The sequence below is a fragment of the Ischnura elegans genome, chromosome X (assembly GCF_921293095.1).
Source record: "Ischnura elegans chromosome X, ioIscEleg1.1, whole genome shotgun sequence".
Lineage (NCBI taxonomy): Eukaryota > Metazoa > Arthropoda > Insecta > Odonata > Coenagrionidae > Ischnura > Ischnura elegans.
Genome location: NC_060259.1, coordinates 122,552,705 through 122,575,597, shown reverse-complemented (window position 1 = coordinate 122,575,597; position 22,893 = coordinate 122,552,705). Strand labels below are relative to the sequence as shown.

The 22,893-nt window shown below is 38.2% G+C and overlaps 1 protein-coding gene across 9 annotated transcripts in view; it reads left to right on the top strand.

Annotated features, from left to right (window-relative positions):
• The window catches only part of LOC124171513 (Golgi reassembly-stacking protein 1-like), a 70,802-nt gene extending 49,469 nt beyond the window's left edge, over nt 1-21,333 (top strand). For all 9 annotated transcript variants that reach the window (XR_006867788.1, XR_006867791.1, XR_006867787.1 and 6 more), the window contains 3 exons: nt 6,426-6,569; nt 17,746-17,959; nt 20,248-21,333. Coding sequence is in view for 3 of the 9 variants with exons in the window: in XM_046550691.1 (XP_046406647.1) it covers nt 6,426-6,567 (142 nt within the window). In the remaining 6 variants the exon portion in view is untranslated. The remainder of the gene's footprint in view (nt 1-6,425; nt 6,570-17,745; nt 17,960-20,247) is intronic.
• The last annotated feature ends 1,560 nt before the right edge of the window (nt 21,334-22,893 follow it).

Below are 22,893 nucleotides of genomic sequence, written 5' to 3'. Positions count from 1 at the left end.
CGAATGCAAAATTCTCGACGTCAATCGGGTTGCATAATTTTCGTCGGAAAAAATTATGGATACCTGAGGTTGCAACCTAATATTTATAGCTATGCAACGAAAAAACAACGTCAAAAATACCTGAATAGTAATTTAGCTTATTTAATTTTGTGTTTAAGTGAAAAACTATTGCCATTTTAGGCAGCAGGTGAAGCGTGCGTACCAATCAATTGCCGGGTGCACTTCTGCCGTGTCCGCGAGATCGCCTGCTTTCCCCCTGGGTTCGGCTCCGTTGAAGTTAGAGCTTGATCAACTTACAAAATTTTTGTGTGATTGATTACAATTTACCTAAATTTTAACCAGGGGCGGATCCAGGATTTCTTTCTGGGGAGTGGGGAGCACAACCAAAGCCGTATCCAGGATTTTGTTCTGGGGGGGCACAAGGATAACTCATGATACAAAACGAGCGCAATGATAATGTGACCGTATTCAAAATCTTGCATATTTTTTAAGTGTCTGGGGGGTATGTGCACCCGTTACCCTCCCTAGATCCGCCTAGGATCGTAACGTTAAAGCCTCCATGCCGTCGCGATATAAACTGCTACAAAGTCGTTCCATTTTTCCCAGAACAACAGTATGAAGGGAACATGATTTGCCTCTGATTAGAGAGATCGATTCAGTTTTGGTTTCTGAGTATTACGATAGCAGAGAAAAGATGTCATTACACTGCCGCTTTCAAAAGAAAAGTTATACGGTGGAACCTCGATCTATCGTTTCAGCATTGATCGTTCGCCGTTTCTGATCCAAAATAAAGCTCCTTATAGGCAATGTAATATTTTCCCGCATCCATCGTTCCCCGAAGTATTGTTTCTCGCATTGATCGTTTGAAGATCGTGGTTCCGACGCATAATTTTCCCGCATCCATCGTTAGACGTAAATGAGACGAAATAAATACAATGTGTAATTTTTGGCTAAAAACGAAAAGCACATAGTTGGAATCTTCCCCAAGAGATGGAACTACCATTGGGAGAAGCTTAGTGCCGTGGGAAAGTAACATTAGCGCATTTCCCAAGATCCGTTATCCTCCTCCATTCAGCATTCGCCTCCCCCCTTCTGACGTTTTCCTCTTCTTCAAAATAAAAAAAGGCCCCAGCTCGCGCAGGGATTGTATTACGAAGACCTTAGCTTCGAAAAAATATCGAGTTACGCGAGAACAATAGAAACGTGTTTCGCGCTCCCCCCTCTTCTCACCCACTGACCTTTTTCAGCCTAATTCCTTCAAAGTTTCCAGTTCCTGGAGGTCAACTGCTGCACGAGTCCCCTATTAGCCAAAAAGGTATCTAACAATGATATTCAGCAATTGCTATTATGCTTTTATTAGATTGAAATGTTAGCCATTTGCACGTAATTAAAAGAAAAACGAGACCAAACGCGATGTATTTTAAGCAAGGAAATAGATGAAAAAATACGAAGGTGATTTTTGGCGAGACGCGATATCGTCGTAGCTTAGCTTCTCGGCAGTTAATTCGGCATTTTGTCCCGGAAACATGATATCAGGTTGTTATCAGTTATCAATATACGAGCTTTACTATAAGTCTCACTTGTCAGAGCTACTGACGAAGGGATATCTTCTTAGGATTTTTGTTTCTCCCTACTAACAATCCGAATTCATCTGCTCATCTGGCGCTACGATAGTTAGAAAAGAATGGGTATCTTTAGGGTAAAAAATTTGATGGCACAGTCATATGGTCACGCTTCTCCCTCTGCAGTATGCTCTGCGTACCCCCCTACGCGATAGCATCAGTTCCGAACTTAACCTCGTACGAGTGGTTCCCTACTTTCCAGGGTGGCTGGACTTCGAACCACCGAGTGTTTTCCATGTGGGTTTAATAAAGTCAGGTTTCATTTTCACTAGTTCAATTTTATTCGTCTTCGGACCTTGGCCACTCCGAAGAAACTATTGAGAACTTTAAGAGATGGACTGAAAATAATTGAACACGAAGAAAAGAATCCGGGCTAGATGCGTGTGAATATTGCAGAGCGCCTTGGGTTGTCCGCTAGCACATGACGGTAGGGGTGGGGGTAGAGTGAGCTACCCGGAGAAAACAAGTAAAGATATGAAGGCGAAGATCCAGATGAGCGTGCCCCTGACGATTAACGCAACATAGTTCACGCTTTACACACTACCTCAATTATATTTAAAATACATTCATTAGACAGGAACAATTCAAGTAATAGACTATTTTTGGCCTTCGTCATCCATCTCACAACCAGTCACTGTGCCGGCGAATGCGGTTGTTTTAGGCACAACATGCACATTGCTCTCGTGAATACGTGTACTGGAAATGGTGTTTGATGGATAAGAATTTTTACATCAGACTGAAATCCATGATAGCAGTGTAAATTCCGAGTGGAGAGCAAACATTTTTTTAGTGAGTTGGCGTTTTCCTTCAGAATTTTGAAAGAGATATGGGTCGAATCAACAATATGACGTAGGTTTCTTGATAAAGTACTACTATTCCTGTTATTATCTTAAATATTTTTTGAAACCTTTAATTACTCGCCAAAATCTTGCGTTTCCTGGGACATAGGCAACCTAGCAAAAAATAAAGCATTGATCTTTTTTCCGCATTCATTTTATAATCGTAACGTTATTAGGAAAAAAATTTTTTCCCCTAGTGGAGTTTCAAAAAAGGAGGGTAGTCTTAGATTTGAGCTAATACGGTGTATGAAATTGTTTTTCGATTTATTATGTTCTATAAACAATTTTCATAAAATATTTTTCTTTAAATAAGAAAGAATCAATTTATTATATTCTATAAACAATTTAAATAAAATATTTTCCGTTAAATAAGAATGATTGGGGTGGGGGAAATTTGGTTACTGTGCAGTTATACTGTGTGTAAAAAACAATCTCTCGGCGAGGAATTAAAAAGGACCTCGGGTGTCAGGACAGAAGAAGGTCCGAAGGGTATTCGGCGTCGAGGCAAGAGCGCGGTTGGGCTGGTCCTTTAGTCGGCCCTGAATTTTGCAAACGATAGATCACGTCATAACAGATATCACTTTTCATTGCGGCGTTAACATTCACGGCGTTTGCCGCGTACATTAATTTTCTGTTGATATACGGCCAGTGATTTTCTTACTGTTGGCTTATTAACGGACCGTGAATTTAGCGAAATTGTGACCGTGAAAACCTGAAAAAAAACCGTGAAAACGTGAAAAATAACCGTGAAAACCTGAAAAAAGCCGTGAATTTCATTATTCAGGTAGAGTGGGAACCCTGGAAGTGTCTTTCGCTGATATCGTTCAAATTTTGTTGGATAGTAGTGTTCCATAATAAAGGCACATTTTAAAATTTTCTCTTGCCTTTAAGCCTTGTGATATAATAAACAGGACATAATAAAGGCAGTTGAATTTTAGACTTGAAAGCGAGTGTGTCATGATTTCTCTCCATCCTTCTCCTGTGAATCGGTGCATGCTACAGGAATATACGAGAAATGTAAGACTTTTGGCAAGGTAAATTCAGTACTTATTACTGCGTTGCCCATAACGTTTGCTGCATGTCTACGCAACACCTAAAAGTTCGACTCGTTTTGCAGTCGGTCTCGATTCAAAAACAGGAACTTGAGTAAATACAGCGTAAATAGTACTTGAAACTTATTTCCTTGTCTATCAAATGCTTATTTATGACCTTTTAACGATCATTTGGATCTCAATCTTGGACAATTCTCGCGGTTCAAACATTCAGCGCCTTTCCATCTGATCATTCCTTTTACCCATCCCTTTTCTTTTGTTCCACCTTTTCGCAACCAAAGAGTGATAAATCCTAAACAATCAAGACGTCAAAATCAAAATAACTATCGGAGCCATACATAAACAAAGAAGTGCCCATACAAGCCAGATGAACTGAATGTGTCATTTTTGTAGTCTGCCACCAGCAGCTCGATTCTATAAATGTGATACCTGTGCTTCGCGTGCTTCGAACCACAGTGGAGTTCTCACGCCTCTCTCCGTGAAAGACGTTCAAGCGATCCTGCAAGCCTGTGTCGTGAGATGTTTGACGAATTGCAAACTATCACTTTAGTTTCTTATGTTGGTAGCTGTGCGGATGCGAGGAACGAATCAGAATCTCCGACACAAAGTTAATTCGGCGGCCAACTGCAACTTCAATTACCATAGAGAAACATATACAATGCCGTGGAATATTCACTCCCAAAGTAAATAATACTTCTTTACTCAATTTTGAGTGAGGTCTTTTCTTTTAAAAGTACCTATTAATGATAAGTTACGGTTGCTTAATTAGTTTATAGCTATTAACTGTATATTACCTCTTTTATATGTTGTCAAGTGCTGCATATCAAAGTCAGTTATCACGTAGCGGGCTCGTAATTGCACAATTAGCTCTAATTTCCTCATAATATGGAGCTAATGCTTACGCGGAATGAGAGCAAGTGTTATTTTATTATTTAATAATGGTTCATTCTCGTATGCGTTTGAGCTGTTCTCATCATTTCAGTACATAATTTTAAATGCGCTGTGGTGCGTATACATATGTGTCTGATTGTGCAAGCACATGCCACTATTCACGATTTATACTGATGAAAATTTTTCCGGCGTGAATACGAGTAGATTATTAACAGTTTCTGCTAGAGGGCGAGATGTTTACATGTTTTAGTATTTCTATTATGTCAACAGAAAAACGAATCATGTTGGTCGTGTTGCTGAACAGCAGCAATAATGCATGCAAGAGATGGAATAGATGATCAATGTTTATCTTAACGTACTAAAGTATGCCCCGGCAAGCCATCTAAACGTCTACTAATTAATCGTGGTGTGAACTCAGTGATCCATCGCCAATCTTGCGTCTTGAAGGGATTGATATCGCGTATCTGCCGTCGAAGTATGTGCATCTATTGCCTCTGTCGACATTGGTGCTCATGCAACAGTAGCGGAGGTATGTAAAGAGCCTCCATTCTCACTAATAAAAACAAATTGAAGGCTTGAACTTACGAAACAAATATTAATTAAATCTGTTAACATTCAATACTGCACAATACTTTTACCGTTGGTTCTACTCCAAATTATTATGAACATTAAGTGTGAGTATTTTACTTGTACATTCTAGAAGATGCACAAATATAAGATAATTGTCAAACCCTCAGCGCAAGGTTTAACTTCCCACCAACTTCAATCGCAATGAAGGCCAATCAATTTAAATAGGACGCGAATGTAAATTTAACTTTACGCATTTCTTTTATTTGTTTTCAACACATATTACTTATGGCAAGTGACAATATGAAATAGCCACCATCGTAATTAATGAATAATGTGCTATTAATTATCAATCACAGCGTAAATTCATAATGAAAAATTAGAGCGCATTGCCGCGACGAAGCTACCACGGGCCCTCTTGGGCGTGAATACTTTCACGGACGCGGCTGTGAGAGTGATGTCACTAAAAAGTTTCAGAATCACTCCAGCGTCAAAGCCGTGAATACATTGACGAAATCCGCTTGAGACGGCCGTATGACATTTACAGAATCGAGCTGCAGGTGACTCTGTTATGAGTCCAAATTGTACGATTGTCTGAACGAAATTAGAACAGGCATTCAGAAATTCATACATCTTACATTTTGAGTGGTTACACGGTGCATTTTTGGGTTCATCCTGGGATGCAGACATTCTCACATTTTCTTGTACATTCTAATGTACCGTGTAACCAGGCCTTTTCACTAGTTTTGGATGTAGATGCCGTCCAAATAAATTATATAAATTGACAGCCTTCCTGACCCCCCCCTGAGCACCACAAAATGAACATAAATCCGCAATTTATTAATATCGCACCTACCGCTTATCCTGGTGGGAATTCTATAACCCCCACAGACCCCCGGTATTAGTTTCACATAAACCTCCCTCAGGCTAAATTCTTCAATTCTTTTAATAATATCAAGTTTTTGTTCTAATGTCACCGTTTTTTCTTCACGTCTGAAGAACCTCCAGGATAGCCACTCATCTTCGTGGACATTTTTTTCGATTGGAATCAGAAAAATGTTCGGATAATGGGTAAATGAGGCAAAAATTATTCGCCCAGATGCATATTCAACATGTGCTACCCACGCCAACCTTTTCTGTCAAACGAAAATTATCAATTTCATTAATATAGTAATATTTACTATGCATCAGATGCGCTTTTGTCCTAATTGCCATTCAATTTTTTTTCCCCGTGCATAATTTGAACAACGTTATCGCGAAGCAACAACGTCGTTAAATGATGAAGGGTTTCAATTTTTGGACAACGTTAAACTGGATGGCGTTAAACGAGGACTCACTGTACTATATTTACGATATCTCTTAAAGACATAAAATCAGAAAATAAGCATTTTTGGCTGGTGGCGATGTTTTTGGCCTAGTTTCTCTAAAATAAGAATTTCCTCATTGTTTTCTAGGTTGTCATGGCTGCAGGTTGAGAAGTCGTTGCTTCAACCAAACAGCGGCAGTGTAGTGAAGACGGGAGTTCCTTGGCGATGCCCCTGCAGGTTACCTCTCAGTGGAGTGTGGTCTTGCAGACGACGGGAGCGTAGGAGTTAGCGGTGAGTGCATTTGTCAGGGAACAGGGGGTCCAATGACCGGTAGAATCTTGCAATCGGGAACATGCATGATTTTGTTAAAGTACTAGAGAAATAACTCTATATATTCAATGGAAATTTTGTGGATGAATGACGTTTTTTAACTGAGGTAAGAGTCTTTCGAAATAACTCTTCATCAGCTGCCTGAAAACACAATTTCATCATGAGTGCTTGTGCATGACGTCACGGCACGGTATCCACTGATGACACACTGAGGAAGTGGATAGAAAATTGGTCTATGCTGGGTCTTAAATGCAAATTTGGTGAAAATATTGCCGTTTTAATGTCAGACTGGAGATTGTGAATATGTTGGGTTGCCTAAGCGTTGTTGGAACTAATAAGCGTGACGTCAGAGTCCAATAAACAAAACGTTTACGTGGTGCCTGTAGACTATTCGTCCCAGTTTTAGAAAAACCTATGTATCACTTAGTATCTTTTTCTCAGTACAATTTATTATCCAAGCTCTAGATTACTAGCAAACGAGAACCTTGATTTAATTTATGTTCCATTTCAATTTTTTGGATTCTCAACTCCGCACCAAGAAATCTTAAAATTAAAGTCACAGAGTATTCTTATAGCGCTAAAGAATTAAGTAATTTTGGCGAACTTTGAAGCCCTGTAGCAACAAGAATATTGAGAATTATGAAGTCAGATTTTGCGTACGTTAATAACTTTAACTTGATTATCTATTCACGTTAAAAATATACTATTTTAATTTTATCAGATACCACATTAGTTTGTAGTAAATGTGTGAATATACTATGGCATTATATGTACAACAATGGAAAATGAATCATTTGTTTTCATTATCACCATATTCTGATGTTGTAATTATTTTGATTTATGGTTTATGCCCATGTAATTAACTTAATATTAATACAGTAATGTTGACATTTGTAATTTTCAGTTGTGTTTTGTCTCTGTTGGTTGGTTACCAACCAACAGAGACAAAACACAACTGAAAATTACAAATGTCAACACCCCCCCGTAATTGAAGATGTGCTGAAACAGCTCTTTAGCATTTCCATCAAATGAATTACAAATTTTTTAAAATTATTTTTAAACCATGCCTAAACCTCTCATACATTTTTCATGTTTTATACGATTTAAGCCCTTGGTAAGTATGTCAGCTGTCATTTCCTCAGTGGAGAGAAAATCTACGTTTATATTACCGTTTTCTACTTGTTCTCTAACAAAATGGTATTTCACATCTACATGCTTCATTCTATCATGGAAAACAGGATTTTCTGCTAACTTGAGAGCGCTCTGATTGTCCTCAAAAATAGTAATAATTTCTTGTTCCTGAAATAATTCGGAAATAAGATGTTTTAGATGAATAGCCTCTCTAGTAGCCTCGGAAAGAGCAATATATTCTGCCTCACAAGACGATTGGGCAACACATTTTTGTTTTCTACTACTCCAGGAGACTGGTCCACCTGCACAAGTGAAAACATATCCAGAGTATGAATGCCTATCATTTAGATCATTTGCAAAATCTGCATCAGAAAAACCAAAAATAGGCTTCCCAGTGCATTTGTATGTGAGTCCCATTTCCATAGTACCTTTTAGATAACGAAGTACCCGCTTGGCCATCTTCCAGTGTATATCTGTATGCTTCTTATTAAACTGGGAGAGATAGCTAGTAATGAAGGAAATATCTGGCCGCGTGTTGACGGAGAGATACATGAGAGTTCCAATTAATGACTGGTACGGGACATCTATGATATCCTTACCCTTCTCTTTCATTTGACTAACGTCAACTGGGGTCGAAACAATCTTACAATCTTCCATGCCAAAACTCTTTAAAGCATCTTTAATGTATTGTTTCTGGTCTATCTTGAATACTCCCCTCTTCTCATCTCTTGTAAAATTCATTCCCAGGGCATGTTTGATCTTGCCAAGATCCTTAATGACAAATCTCTTCTTCAATTCTTCCTTCAATTTCTTCTTTTCTTTCTCATCATTGGAGAATATAAAGAAATCATCAACATATAATGTAATAATAACTATTTTAGTTCCAATATGTTTAAAGTAGACACAGGGTTCATGTTTTGATTTAATATACCCTATCTCATACAATAACTTGTGAACTGTTTTGTTCCAAGCACGACTAGCCTGCTTGAGTCCATAAATAGACTTCTGTAATAGACAAACCTTCTTCTCTTCACCTACAGCTATGAAACCTTCTGGTTGTGTCATATAGATGGTTTCATCTAAAGTGGCATTTAAAAAAGCAGTTTCGACATCCAGATGTTCAACATCAAGATTCAGTTCTGCTGCCATAGCCAACAGCAAACGGATAGTTGAACCTCTGACTACCGGAGAAAAAGTTTCTTCAAAGTCTATACCATGAGTTTGAGCAAAACCTTTAGCAACTAAACGAGCTTTGTACTTGATGATCTTACCACCATTGTCTCTTTTCAATTTGTAAACCCATTTACATGGTATTACACTTTTATTTGCAACTCGCACTAGCTTCCAAGTTTCATTTTTTCTAAGACACTCTAATTCCTCCATCATTGCTTTCATCCAATGCTCTTTGTCTTCACTTTGCATAGCCTCTTCAAATGTGGTAGGTTCTTTGTCAAAGAAATTTTTTGCTTGTAAAACAACATGATCAGGAAATTGTTTCTTGTTACGTACCCTTTGAGGATATCTAGGACTCTTAGCAGTTTCTTGAACATTAGTCCCAGCTTTATCTTCTGTTGAGTCTGCATTTTCACAAGGAGAATCCAAAAGAATTTTAACAGCAGCCGCAGCTTCATCTTTTGTTGAATCTGCATTTTCATTGTAAGAATCCAAAGGAATTTGAGCATCAGTACTGCTCTCACCGGAAAAATTATTTTCTAAAAACACAACATCTCTAGCATGGACTACCTTCATATAATTAGAAAGATCCCTAAATTTGTAAGCTTTCTTATTCTCACTATATCCTACAAATATATGTTCCTTGCTTTTGCTATCCCACTTCTTGCGTTCCTCCTTTGGAATATGTACAAAAGCTCGGCAGCCAAATACTCTTAAGTGTGTCAAGTTGGGACGCTCACCTGTCCATTTTTCTTCTGGAGTCATTCCTGTAACGGATCTATGAGGTGATTTATTCTTGAGATACGTAGCAGTTCTCACAGCTTCTTCCCAAAAAGACTTAGGTAGTCTGGCACTATGCAACATGGAACGAGCCTTCTCCACAATGCTTCTGTTTCCCCTTTCAGCAACACCATTTTGCTGAGGAGTACGGGGTATGGAAGTCTGGTGAATAATTCCTTCTGACTTAAGATAATCTGAGAATTCCCTATTAACATACTCAGAACCATTATCTGATCGTAAAATTTTAATTTTCTGGCCAGTTTGCTTTTCCATGAGGTTTTTAAACTCTTGAAACTTTACTCTAACTTGATCTTTTGTTTTAATGAAATAGGTAAATATCATTCTAGAGTAATCGTCTATAAATACAAGTAAATACTTATTTCCTTCTAATGATTTTACACTGAATGGTCCACAGAGGTCAGAATGAATCAACTCTAGGCATTTAGTCGCCCTTTTACTTTTGATTTTAAGAAAAGGTTCTCGACTCTGTTTCCCTTCTAGACATGCAGTACATACAGTTCTATTTTCCTCAGGGGCGTAATCAACTCCATCAGCTAATCCATTTCTCAGTAGATTCATACCATAGCGGCAGAGATGTCCCAACCTCCAATGCCAAAGAGTTTGCTGAGAAGGGTTAGTTGTAGCAGCCAGGGACTTTTCTGATACCTGTGACTCTATCTTATATAACCCGTTACTGGGAAGAGCAGTCATTAAAACATTCCCTGAAATACTACAATCATTATCATGAAAAAATTTAGCACCTTCTTTCGTAAATACTACAACAAAACCTTTTGAAACACATTTTGACACAGATATAAGATTTGTAGCAAGATTAGGCACATGAACAACTTCAGAAATACTACTAATACTGTTGTTGTTATTACTTTTGTGAATCATGACATCACCTATACTGTCACTCTGCAACTTACGTTTATCAGCACACACAATCTCCAAACCAGAGTTACTTTTAACATTGAACAGAATATCTTTATGAGGAGTCATATGGGCAGTTGCCCCGGAATCCACAAACCAATCATTTTTATTGCTTTGAGCACAACCACCAACACCTAAATCCGAGAATAAAGTGTATTGTTTCTTGTGTAGCTGCTTGTGGGTTGAACTCGATGTCTGTGCCGTTTTCTTGGTCTTGTTTGGACAGTCTGGTTTTTTATGGCCGGGTTGGTTGCATCCATAGCAGACGATACCATCTTGAGAGTTGTCGCGTTTCGGGAACTTCTTTTTCTTCGGAATAGTTCGAGATGCATTGGATGCAAATGCAGTCTCAGTTGCACCATCATTTTTGGACATTTCATTTAAGAGTTTAGTTTTCACCATGTTCACCGTTACTTCAACTCCTGAATTCTCGAGTGCCATTACTAGGGGGTCGTAATGTGAAGGAAGACCTCCAAGCAAAATAGCAACTAAATCCTCATCAGGAATCTCCTTCCCAATATCAGCAAGCTTCTGAGCGGTATCCATTACGGCAGTTAGGTACTCTTCAATGGACGTATAATCTCCGAGGGATAACCGGTACAAAGTCTTTTGAAGGTTAAGTCTCCGGGCAAAACCCTTATCTTCATATGCATCGGCAAGAACTTTCCATGCTTCAGCAGCTGTTTTGCATCTTCTTACATGTATGATAGCGGAATCGTCCACGCACAAACAAATCTTAGCTAGGGCACGCTCATCCTTCCTGGACTTTGAAGCAGCATCAGTATGATCATCATTTGGGAATCCATCAACAGCATGCCACAAGTTTTGATCTATTAAATACGCCTTCAGCTTAAATTTCCAAGTTGGATATCCTTCACGCCCACACAACGGCTTAATGTGAGACGATATACCGGATGCGTCAGACGACATTATGAAGACTTCACTTACTTCTTATAATTTACCAGTGGTATTCTGCCGTTTTAATGTCAGACTGGAGATTGTGAATATGTTGGGTTGCCTAAGCGTTGTTGGAACTAATAAGCGTGACGTCAGAGTCCAATAAACAAAACGTTTACGTGGTGCCTGTAGACTATTCGTCCCAGTTTTAGAAAAACCTATGTATCACTTAGTATCTTTTTCTCAGTACAATTTATTATCCAAGCTCTAGATTACTAGCAAACGAGAACCTTGATTTAATTTATGTTCCATTTCAATTTTTTGGATTCTCAACTCCGCACCAAGAAATCTTAAAATTAAAGTCACAGAGTATTCTTATAGCGCTAAAGAATTAAGTAATTTTGGCGAACTTTGAAGCCCTGTAGCAACAAGAATATTGAGAATTATGAAGTCAGATTTTGCGTACGTTAATAACTTTAACTTGATTATCTATTCACGTTAAAAATATACTATTTTAATTTTATCAGATACCACATTAGTTTGTAGTAAATGTGTGAATATACTATGGCATTATATGTACAACAATGGAAAATGAATCATTTGTTTTCATTATCACCATATTCTGATGTTGTAATTATTTTGATTTATGGTTTATGCCCATGTAATTAACTTAATATTAATACAGTAAAACCTCTATGTAGTGAACCTCTTTGCATCATAAACCTCCATACTTCATACCACCCCCACAGTCCCGTCTGATTTACATGTAAATTTATAGGCAAACCTCTTTGTAGTGAAACTCTTTTTCTCATAACACCTCCACTTCTCATACCAAGGAGACACCCCCGAGATGGCCTAACTACCTCCGCAAATCGTACCGAGAAAACTAGAGACCATTAATGCAGCCGTGATTACGTGTATGGAATGAAATTTTCAGCAATAAATGTTTCACCTTTTTTTATACGTACACCCTTAATATGTTGTAATTTTCACATTAACCATTAGTTATGGCCAATTTGTTCAATATGAGAGCATACATGACAGTAAATAATAAAAAAGGTATCCAACGATCCAAATCATTTTAAGTGACTGTTGAATTAAAGGGATCACATCATTTTCTCTCTGGTCATGGTACAAATCATGCGATAGCGCTCGCTTTCTGTAATTATGAAATAATAAGTGCATGTTCACTAATGCGTGCATGTTTATTTAAACACATAAATGTAATGGTTTAAAAGATAGTAATGCCTTTCATTTCCAAAGAATATGAAAAAATTGTGCCTATCACTAAAATTTCTCTATAGATAACCTCCATTCATCAAATTGCCCAAATTTTGGTCCCCTCCATTACGATGTAAAGAGGTTTCACTGTATTATTCTTCAAAGCGTGAAAGTCCTGCTTTCACAAAAATAACAAAAAAAACAATGTCTCTGCGCTTCGATTTTAATGAGTGTTAAATATCGCACACATCCTGCAGTGTAGGCTGAGTATTCTCCCGTATGTTTTGCGTGACATATAATCAAAGGATAAACACACCACACACACTAATTCGTCGCTTTTGTCACCTGTGGGTGAAGACGAGCTCCAGTCCACTTTGGAGGCACAACCAAGTGCACTATTAGACGAAATCACTGTTCGGCAGCTGCTTCTAACTAGACGATGCAATTTTGATATTGCCAGCGAGTAGCCTAGTCAGATCCAGGATCAGGGGCCAGTGATTTTGAGAGTGGGCCAGCGTTTACTAGCCGCAATCAGAACTGATAATGTTGTGAAATTTCTTCGACTTACAGGCGCTTTGGTTGTGTGTGTAGTTATGCTCTGATTTGGTTGTACACTTTGGAGATGAAATTGCTTCAACTGTTCCTTTAAATAACATGTTCATTGTTGTTGTTTTGCTTCTGAGTAAATAGACTAAATAAAATTGAAAAGCTCAATACTTGAATCAGTAGGAAGCTCTTTTAGATCCGAAAGTCCATAAAAATCACACAGATTGATAGAATAGAATTTGTTCTTAAAATTCTATTCTATCAATGTAAGCTACACTCCTAGATTAGAAATGGTATTTAAACATGTTACAATCATGATTAAATGTAGCAAATGGGAAACTTATTTGATGTTATGGTCAAATTTCATGCATGTATGTTCACGACCAGCTGATGATTTGAAATAGTGATTCGACATTCAAGTTATGATAGCCTCTAGTGGTATTTATTTTTCTCTACAATAATTACGTGTTCAACATAATGTGCTATGCCATAATTGAAGCTCTTTATTGCCTTGTTTCATTATCCATCAAATCCTACAACATTCCCTAGAGATGTAATGATTCTTAAGTAGGTAACACTGAAATTTTATCTCATGATGTGGTATATAAGAATCACCATATTAGTCCATGAATTTTTAGCATATCCTTCACCACGACGTGGGATAACAGGGTGTCCACAGGAAAATCAGGAATCATGCTTGAATTATAAGTCCCTGGAATTATGCGTGAATTACTGTATAAGGGTGTGTAAGAGGTGCACTCCTATTTTGAGCATCGGAGCTAAAGAAAAAAAAAAACTTTTTGGCATTTTTTTTATCCTATCGTGCGGTGTAGCAGACTTAAGCCTGGACTTTCGACAGTTATCAAATTTTCCACTTTCAATAGTAATAATACACGCGGCGTTTTTCAGATAAATTTACATGGTATGTATGGTGCTCGGAGATTAGTAGGTGTTCACTTGTAGCCTTAACCTTCTGATGCTTACTAGGAATGGTCGGATCAGATAACTCAGATGCAAATATCCACGAATAATGCCCTTCACCTTAATGTACTTCGGATCCAAATTCGTCAAAGAAATTGAATCTGAATCCTAAATTTTCAATCATTGCTTTCGTGAATGCAACGACCCTTGAGAGGAAGTAGAAAGAGTTCCGATCCTCTCTTCATATACGCCGTTGCACCACGATATTTGTCCTACTCAGGTGCAATTTCTTTAGAGCTCATGTAGGAGTATTGCAATAGAATTTCAGCCGTGGAAATTTGTAAATCAAAACACGACAGGCACATGGTGTGAATCTTCCCTAGAGATTGGACAACAATCGGGGGAATCTCAGCGCCGTTAAAAAATAACCACGGCATAGATTTAACAAAATACCCCTGGCCCTCCACCAGCCCCTGCCTATCATGTTTTTTTCCTTTCCGAGACCCCATGGACCATAAATCACTTGCCTCAAAGGAAAATATCAAGTAACGTGGGAACAATGGAAACTTGCTTCAACCCTTCCCCATCTCACCAACTGACCTTCATCGATCTCTCAGTTTCTGGAGGCCAAATGCTAGGTGAGTCACCTCGTGAGCCCGAAGATATCTCAATAGCTTTCAATAATTGTAAGGCACACACAAAGTTCAAAAAAAGAAAGATCTAACGCGACGCATATCTGACAGAATTTAAGTTTTTTAAGCTCTAATTGATTGACACAAAGATTTATAGTTACCACAAGGCTACTAATATTCAAAATAGTCCAAACAGCTAAATTTCGGAAGGAACAAGCGTAGCATGAGCGCATTCAAACAAGACAAGACGGACTGGAAACTTCTGGCAACTCAAACTGCATTTATCACATTGCTGCCCCTTCGCTTTGAAGACAATGACGTCACGTGCAAGATCGGACGTGTTCTTCCCTTTCTCCTTTGCCCTCAGCCTCGTTGCGGAGGAAAGACGGAGGGAGCGAGCTCCTTCCCCTCTACCTCTCCTTCAACGCTCTTCACTTGTAAACATTTCAGATTTCTTCTATCCGCCATTCAGTCAAACAATGTACACACTCGTTTGAATTTTTTAAACAGCAGGTTTTGACTCCAATATAATTTTCAATCGCAATAACCCTTATAATATTGTATGAAGATGATTTTTGAGAAAGCAGGCCCCTAGCGTAATGGTAATTACTCGGCAAGACAGATGTTGACTATTGTCCAAGTATTGTCCTTCAAAACTGCACTTTTCTCCACGTTTGACAAGCGAGTACTATTTGCAGTATAAGGGCCGTATTCTTAGTCGACCCTGTAGGGTCAACCAACCCTGGATACGTCATCAGCCCCTACATAAACCGATCTCGCCCTACATACGCCAAGTCAAGCCCTACATATGGCCGTTTTTGGAACTAAACGGGCCCTACTTGATGTAGGGCACCCGAACCAACCCTACACCCTACGAAAACGTGGCGGCCAAATATCGTCTGCTGATCACTTCGATTAAAGAATCTACGTTGCAATGGATATTAAGGGGGACGACCTCACACAAGCCATTTTAAAATGTACAGTAACACAGCGGAAATGTAATAATACTACCACTTTATAACCACCAAGTAAAATAAATTATAAAATTGACTGAACTAAAAAGAACAATATAGCGGTATAAATCATCTTGTTTCTACGAATATATAATATTTTTCACTTTCGGCACTTGGTATACTTTTGGGAAACTAATACTTCGTTTACGTATAACCATAGAGAATGTATTTTCGTGCCATTATTTGACACATAATAAACTTAACTACGTAAGGTGAAAGTGAATGACGAACCTTGATGATGCAACGTAAGTTCCCACTTCAATGCTCATATTTGCTCCATACTTATTACTATCTTGTACGTAGACCACTTTTGAAGTAATTTAAAGACAATTAGGTTCTACTTTTGGCTCGATATGAGAGTATTTGTAGCGATAATTAAGGTACCGACACGACACCGATTGTTTATTTACCTTGAGCCGTTGCCCTAACAATACGCCCGAAAATTATCAGACGTCTTTTCAGTTTCATAGATAGTTCCCATTTTGCCACCAGAATGGAAAATTGCCACTGCGCCATCATCTACATCATCTCAGAGAATTTTACGATAGAATTACTCCCCACCACTTATGTAGGGTCGACTGAGAAACGCATGTAGGGGCCTTTTGTTATGTAGGGACGGATTTGTAGGGTCGACTAAGAATACGGCCCTAAATGCTGCGGTATGCCCACCCGTAGCAGTAAATTTAGTGCGCCCTCCGGAGCGGAAAACCCCACGGGATCTTTTCCATGTTCACATCTGGGGTACCTACCGATGTGATGCTTTCGAGTAAAAAATGCAAACAGGAGCATTGTAAAAATACGTCACTAAGGAAGAAACTCCCCTGCCTCCCGCTTGTTTTTGACCTTGGTTTTTAGATGACTGACTCACGCTGGAAACCAAGGCCACTGAGTTCCTCTTTGGCTAGCAACCGGGGAAAGGGAGGAGGGGAAGATACAAAGTTTGTGTAAGAGGCGCACCCCCATTTTCGTCTGCAATTGCTGGGGAAAAAAGGTGCGCCTCTTACACGTGCTTATACGGTATTCATGAATTTTTGCTCTAACCGGGAATATTAAATTTTTTTTCAAATTCATTTCACATATAATTTTTCCTGTTCAATTTTTCTGGCTGAAAATGTTGTTTCAATTTTAAGTGCACCATCTAAGTATAATTTCTACTGCCGCAGCGAAATGTGGTATGACGGACAAGGCAACAGATTCGAAATGTCTATCACCCTTTGACTTTATGTAACATTCAAAAACACAAGGAATAGAATTCCATGTGACAACAAAATCGGCTTATTAGATCAAAATAGCGTCTCGAATTGAATATATTTAAATTTTAAATGCATTGTGTGCTAAGTAATCTATCCTTGTCCTTTTATGCACATAAATATAATATTATTTAGAAGTATTGAAATGATTTGGAGTGTCTTAACATTCTTAGCCATCACAGTAATAACGTAAGATTAGCCTGGAATTTTTTCAGTTTTTCTTGGAAAACTGGGAACTATGCATGAATTTTTCTACTTCGATTGGTTGAACATCCTGTGGAATCAATTGGAGCATGAAGGCTAATTGCATGAAAAGGGGCTAGCTAACCTCTTCCTTGTCCTTGTAAATACATAAATATAATATTATTTAAGAGTACATATATGAGTAATTTTCGGTGTGTTAAAATTCTAATCCATCGCAGTAATAACGTGGCATCAACCGGGATTGTTGTAAAATTTCTTTGACTTGCATGTGCTTTGTTTGTGCGTGTACATGTTCTGATTTGGTTGTACACTTTGAAAGATGTACTTTGAGTTAGTGTATGTTACATTTATACATACTATGTTGGTATGCTTGTATTGGAGTTTGGCCTGTTTCTTCACTCTTCTTTGATGTGCGTTCATTGTCTTCTGAGAACAGGGCTCGGGGATTTGGCGGATGGGGATAGTGGCAGACATTGCGTGTGCTCGCACTCCGGCAAGGGATTTGGCAAGAGCAATCAGCTGTTGTGCCACGCAAGGACGCACCACTCGGGGGAGCTCCCCTTTGCGTGTGGCAATTGCGGACGACGGTACGTCAAGGCAAGTGACCTGACCCAGCACGCAAAGAGCCACAGTGCCGTCAAACCGCACAGGTAAAGTCATGGACTGAAATTCTCCTCTTGTGGAAAAAAACTTCAAATTGGAGGTGGAAGGAATTCTAAATTTTCTCTCGTCCAATTCGTGAGTGTTTCTTAGATCTTTCCCTCCGCTGAGGATGTCTGTTTACCTGTGAAGCTGTGATGTCGTGGAATCATGTGGGCCTTTTTGTCTTTCCAGAATACTCTGTGAATTTGATGATGAAACGCCTGAAAAAAGTCTGCTTTTGTTCCACGTAGCAATCTGCAAAACCTATTCAGCTTTATTGAATTTGTGCGATGACTTGGTTTGATATTTCGCATTCATATTTCTGGGTCGAATTTGGCAAAGACATCACCTTGTTCTCCAACCCCTCCGCTCTCATATACAGTAAAACCTCTATGTAGTGAACCTCTTTACATCGTAAACCTCCATACTTCGTACCAATCCTCTGGTCCCGTCAGATTTACATGTAAATTTATAGGCAAACCTCTATATAGTGAACCTCTTCATATCGTAAAACCTCCATATATCGTACCAACAAGACAGCCCCGAGACGGCCTAACTACCTCCGCAAATCGTACCGAGACAACTAGAGACCATTAATGCAGCCGCGATTACCTACATGGAATGACATTTTCAGCGATAAATGTTTCACGCTTATTTTTTTCTTATACACCTTTAATAATGTTCACGTTAACCATTAGTTAGGGCATCCAACTATCCTAATAATATTAAGTGACGGTAAATGAAGACAGAACACATCGTTTTCTCTTGAATCATGGTCAAAATCGCTCGATAGCACTAGCTTTCTTTTACTGATGGCTTTATTTTCTTGTAAGTGCCTACACACTATGTTCAGTTAATAAAAGAGGCGACCAGCGCAGCCTATAATCACTTGCTGACGGAAATATTTCAACTAACTTCACTCCCATCCATGGAGACAGAATTACTCAACCGCATGCTACTTCCGCTTCTAAAATTAAAATATTTCAAGAATTTTCCGCGGCTTGAAATAAATCAAATACACAATTTTCGCTATTATTTTATTCCCATATTTCCTGGTGTAGCACTTTCTTGCTACCACCTTGGTAATTTTTTCGATGCTTTCGTGAATGATCGTAGTTTAAAATTTATTGCGCTTAGCGACAGTCATATGTCTTGCCTGCGTATTTATGCTGCGAAATCTGGCTATTCCATCGGGAGTCCGGGACGTCAATTTCTAGCAATACTGAACAAACATCAATCCATGCGCGGCAGTGTTAGGTGAAGGAGGCAGCTAATTAGCTGATACGCGGTAGGGCATTGAAATTTTTTACCGTCACCGCCACATTCTGAAGTAGTTCGCCCAGCATTCTCACCTGTGGCCTGAGTCTTGAATCCTTCGTTACGCCTCAACGAATAAAATCCGTCGTTATGACGAACTCATTCGTTGTCATTTGTTCGTTATCCCAAACGCGCAAGTTTTGAACACTTTCGTTGCCAACGAAAGTTTTTCATCGAATGTATTCCTTCGTTTACGCAACGAAAAACGAAGAGCATTCGTTCATAGCCTAACGAAGTTAAATCATATTGTTTGTTTACACCAGTATGGCGGCCTTGAGACGTTATTTTGATGAGGGGAGCTTATGAAGAGGAAAGGCGTTTGTATAGGCAAGATAGATATCTAAGGGACCGGCAAAATCCATACGATCTTCCCGAAGATTATTTTGTTCAAATATTTCGCCTTAATCAAGAGGCAACTTAGGGTTTAGTGGAAGAGCTAAGGCTTTACATGCATTCTTCACGAAGATCATGCATTCCTATTGAAATAAAGGTATTTACCTGTAGGCATGGACTAATTTCATTTTTTTACCATCAGTAAAATGAGTCCTACTAAAGAAAGTGAACTTGTTATTATTGCAAAATTGTTAGCCGTATATTTAACCTTTTCTTGTCAACGATTACTACGTTTCTCTTACTATGGAAACTACGATAAAAAAAACCTATTTTCTTGAATGCAGGTTGTTACAGCATTGCATTTTTTTGCCTGTGGCAGCTATCAAAGGCCAGTTGGATTAAATTTATTTTTGAATGTAAGCCAAAAGACTGTAAGTCGAATAATTAAGGAGATAACTGATACGGTGAATGAACATTTACTTCACAAATGGGTTGCATTCCCAATTAATATTGATAAGCAGAGAAGGATAAAAGCACGGTAAACAAATTATTTCATTAAGATATATTCCAGGTTGAATGAGTATTCAACGTTGGACATAATTATTGATGATATTCCTAACTAAATCTAACTAAGTCTAAATTTCAGATTTTTGGAGGAAAAGAATTTCCCCGGTATTCTCGGTGCAATTGATTGCACGCACGTGAAGATCAAGGCTCCGCATGTAAATGATGAAGTATATCCTGAACACCTTTACGTTAATAGGCATGGTTATCATTCCATAAATGTTCAGCTGGTAATATACATATGTAGCATGAATATTGGTTAAAGAGCCTATGTAGATAATAACCTACTATTTCTTGCTTGTTTCCCTTTAAAATCAGATATGTGACTATGATTTAAACATTTTAAATGTTAACGCAAGATACCCTGGGGGAACACATGATTCCTTCATTTGGAGGAGCTCAAACATATACAGGGCATTGGAAAATGCTCATTCTGTAGGAACCCTAGATGGATGGCTTATAGGTATGCTACAGTTTACTTTTCAAGTTGACAAGAATGTATTAATCATCAAATTGAGTAAGCACCCATTCTGTCGGTTTTATAAAGAAGTGCTAAATACCAAAATGAAATACTTTGTTTTCATCCCAGGGGATAGTGGTTACCCTCTTCAGCCTTGGCTGATGACACCAGTATTAAATGCAATACCAGGAACCCCAGAGAACAGGTATACAGAGGCACATGCTGCTGCAAGAAACTGCATTGAAAGATGCAACGGTGTCCTCAAGAGTAGGTTTTGATGCTTGCTATCTGAGAGAGGACTACATTATTCCCCTGAGAGAGCTTCATTAATCGTTAACACTTGTGTTGTTATACACAACATGTGCAAGAGGTATAACTTGGAAGATGATAATATACAGCTTCCTCCGGCAAATAGAGCTGCAGGTTATGCAAGGGAAGATATTGAGCATCATGCTCATAATGAAGCCCTAAGAATTCGTCGCCAAATTATTAGAGCTCGGTTTTCCTAATTTAGATAAACTGAATGGTATTTATTATCCTTAGAAAATAGTCAACCATGCCGATCTACATCATCACTCGTTTTATAATTCATCTGTTATTTTGTAATTAATCTCCTGTATGAAAATCGATGAATTCTGTACTGTTGATGCAGTAAAACATCCAGTTGTGAATAAACAATTTCTCCTTCGGAGCAAGTGGCACCAAAAATGAGTGTATGATTTAATCAACCTTTAGGTTTAAATGACTTACCTGATTATAATACCACATACTATCCCTAAAATAGCTGGTATTTATCCAACTCTGCATGCAGATGACACTAAATTCATTGTTTTTTCTTCAGTCTTCAATCTCTCATCACCGATGGTTTAACTGTCAGTGAATCGCTGATGGCTTAAGAACTCCCTTAAACTGAACATTGTGAAGTCACACAATGTATTTCAGAAATATACAAAAGCCTAAGAGGGGCATTTCCCTATCCCCATACATTTTTTAGGAAGAAGTGTCATCACTTATTGACTAATTACATAGTTGTTTAAAAGGGAGAGTGTGAAATTGGGTTAATGCTCATTTTTTAGTGGTACCTATTATATTAGAAATAATGTATTTAATGGATTGTTTGAAATAGGTTCATTGGCACAACGTTACAATGTTATTCTTAGTAGTGTGAGATTAGAATTAGTGGATTATTTTTATCATGGGTGTCCATTCTGTTTCTAAACTTTGTATTAGAAAGATAGAAACTTTGGATGTACACATTTGTTATTCATGTACATCTAATGCTGCCACCAGGCAATAGTCTACCTGCAGCAATGTGTAATTATAATAATTAATGGCACGCATATTCCTCAAGATAATTCAGCCAAATATTTAAGGATGCACATAGACTCAAATGTTTCATGGGATACCCATATTTGTTTTTGGTCAACAAATTTAGCTTCATCTGCTTCCTCATTAGATCCATCCACTAAACGGAGTCAACTGACATTCTCTATAACATTTACTAAGGCTTGTTCCACTCCCATGCATCATATAGTGCATATAATCTTTTGGTGAACTTCCTCTGTCTTGAAATTGTTCAGTATTCAAAAGAAGGTTGTTTGAATTATACCTCATGCCAATAACAACAGCCCATGCAGACATTACCATTCAAGAAGTTAAAAATTTTACCCTTTCTTGAGTGAGCATAATTTAAACATTCTTTACACAAAACAACATGAACGAATATTACTTCAACTCAGATGTTCACCAGTACTCCAACTGAAAACAAAATGATCTGCACCAACCATTTGTATGAACTAGGAAATCACCTATAGGGCCTCAACGTATGGGGCTGCAACTTTACTATAAAATTCCCTTACAAATAAAGATTTCCCAACTGATAAGGCTTTCATGGATAAAGTGAAGGTATGTATTTCTCCTCTCAAAATAGTATTACTATGAGAACTTGTAAATTCTTAAGTCTTTTTGTATTCATCCAAACATTGCCCCTAAGTGTACCATGTATGTACTTCTACCTCTACATGCATCTAAATCAATGACTAATGGTAGTGCATTTCTTTAGCACCTCTACTAAAATGCTGATGGCAGAATTGACCATTCCCATTTTTACCCATCGTAAACATAATGATATTGCTGGTGATGCTTTTACTATTTTCTAAAAACCATACATCTGAATCAATGCACTCATTGCTTTCTGATCCTTTGGCAATTAAATATTGATATTTATTGTTATTATTTAAAATATTTCAAACAAATCTGATGCCATAG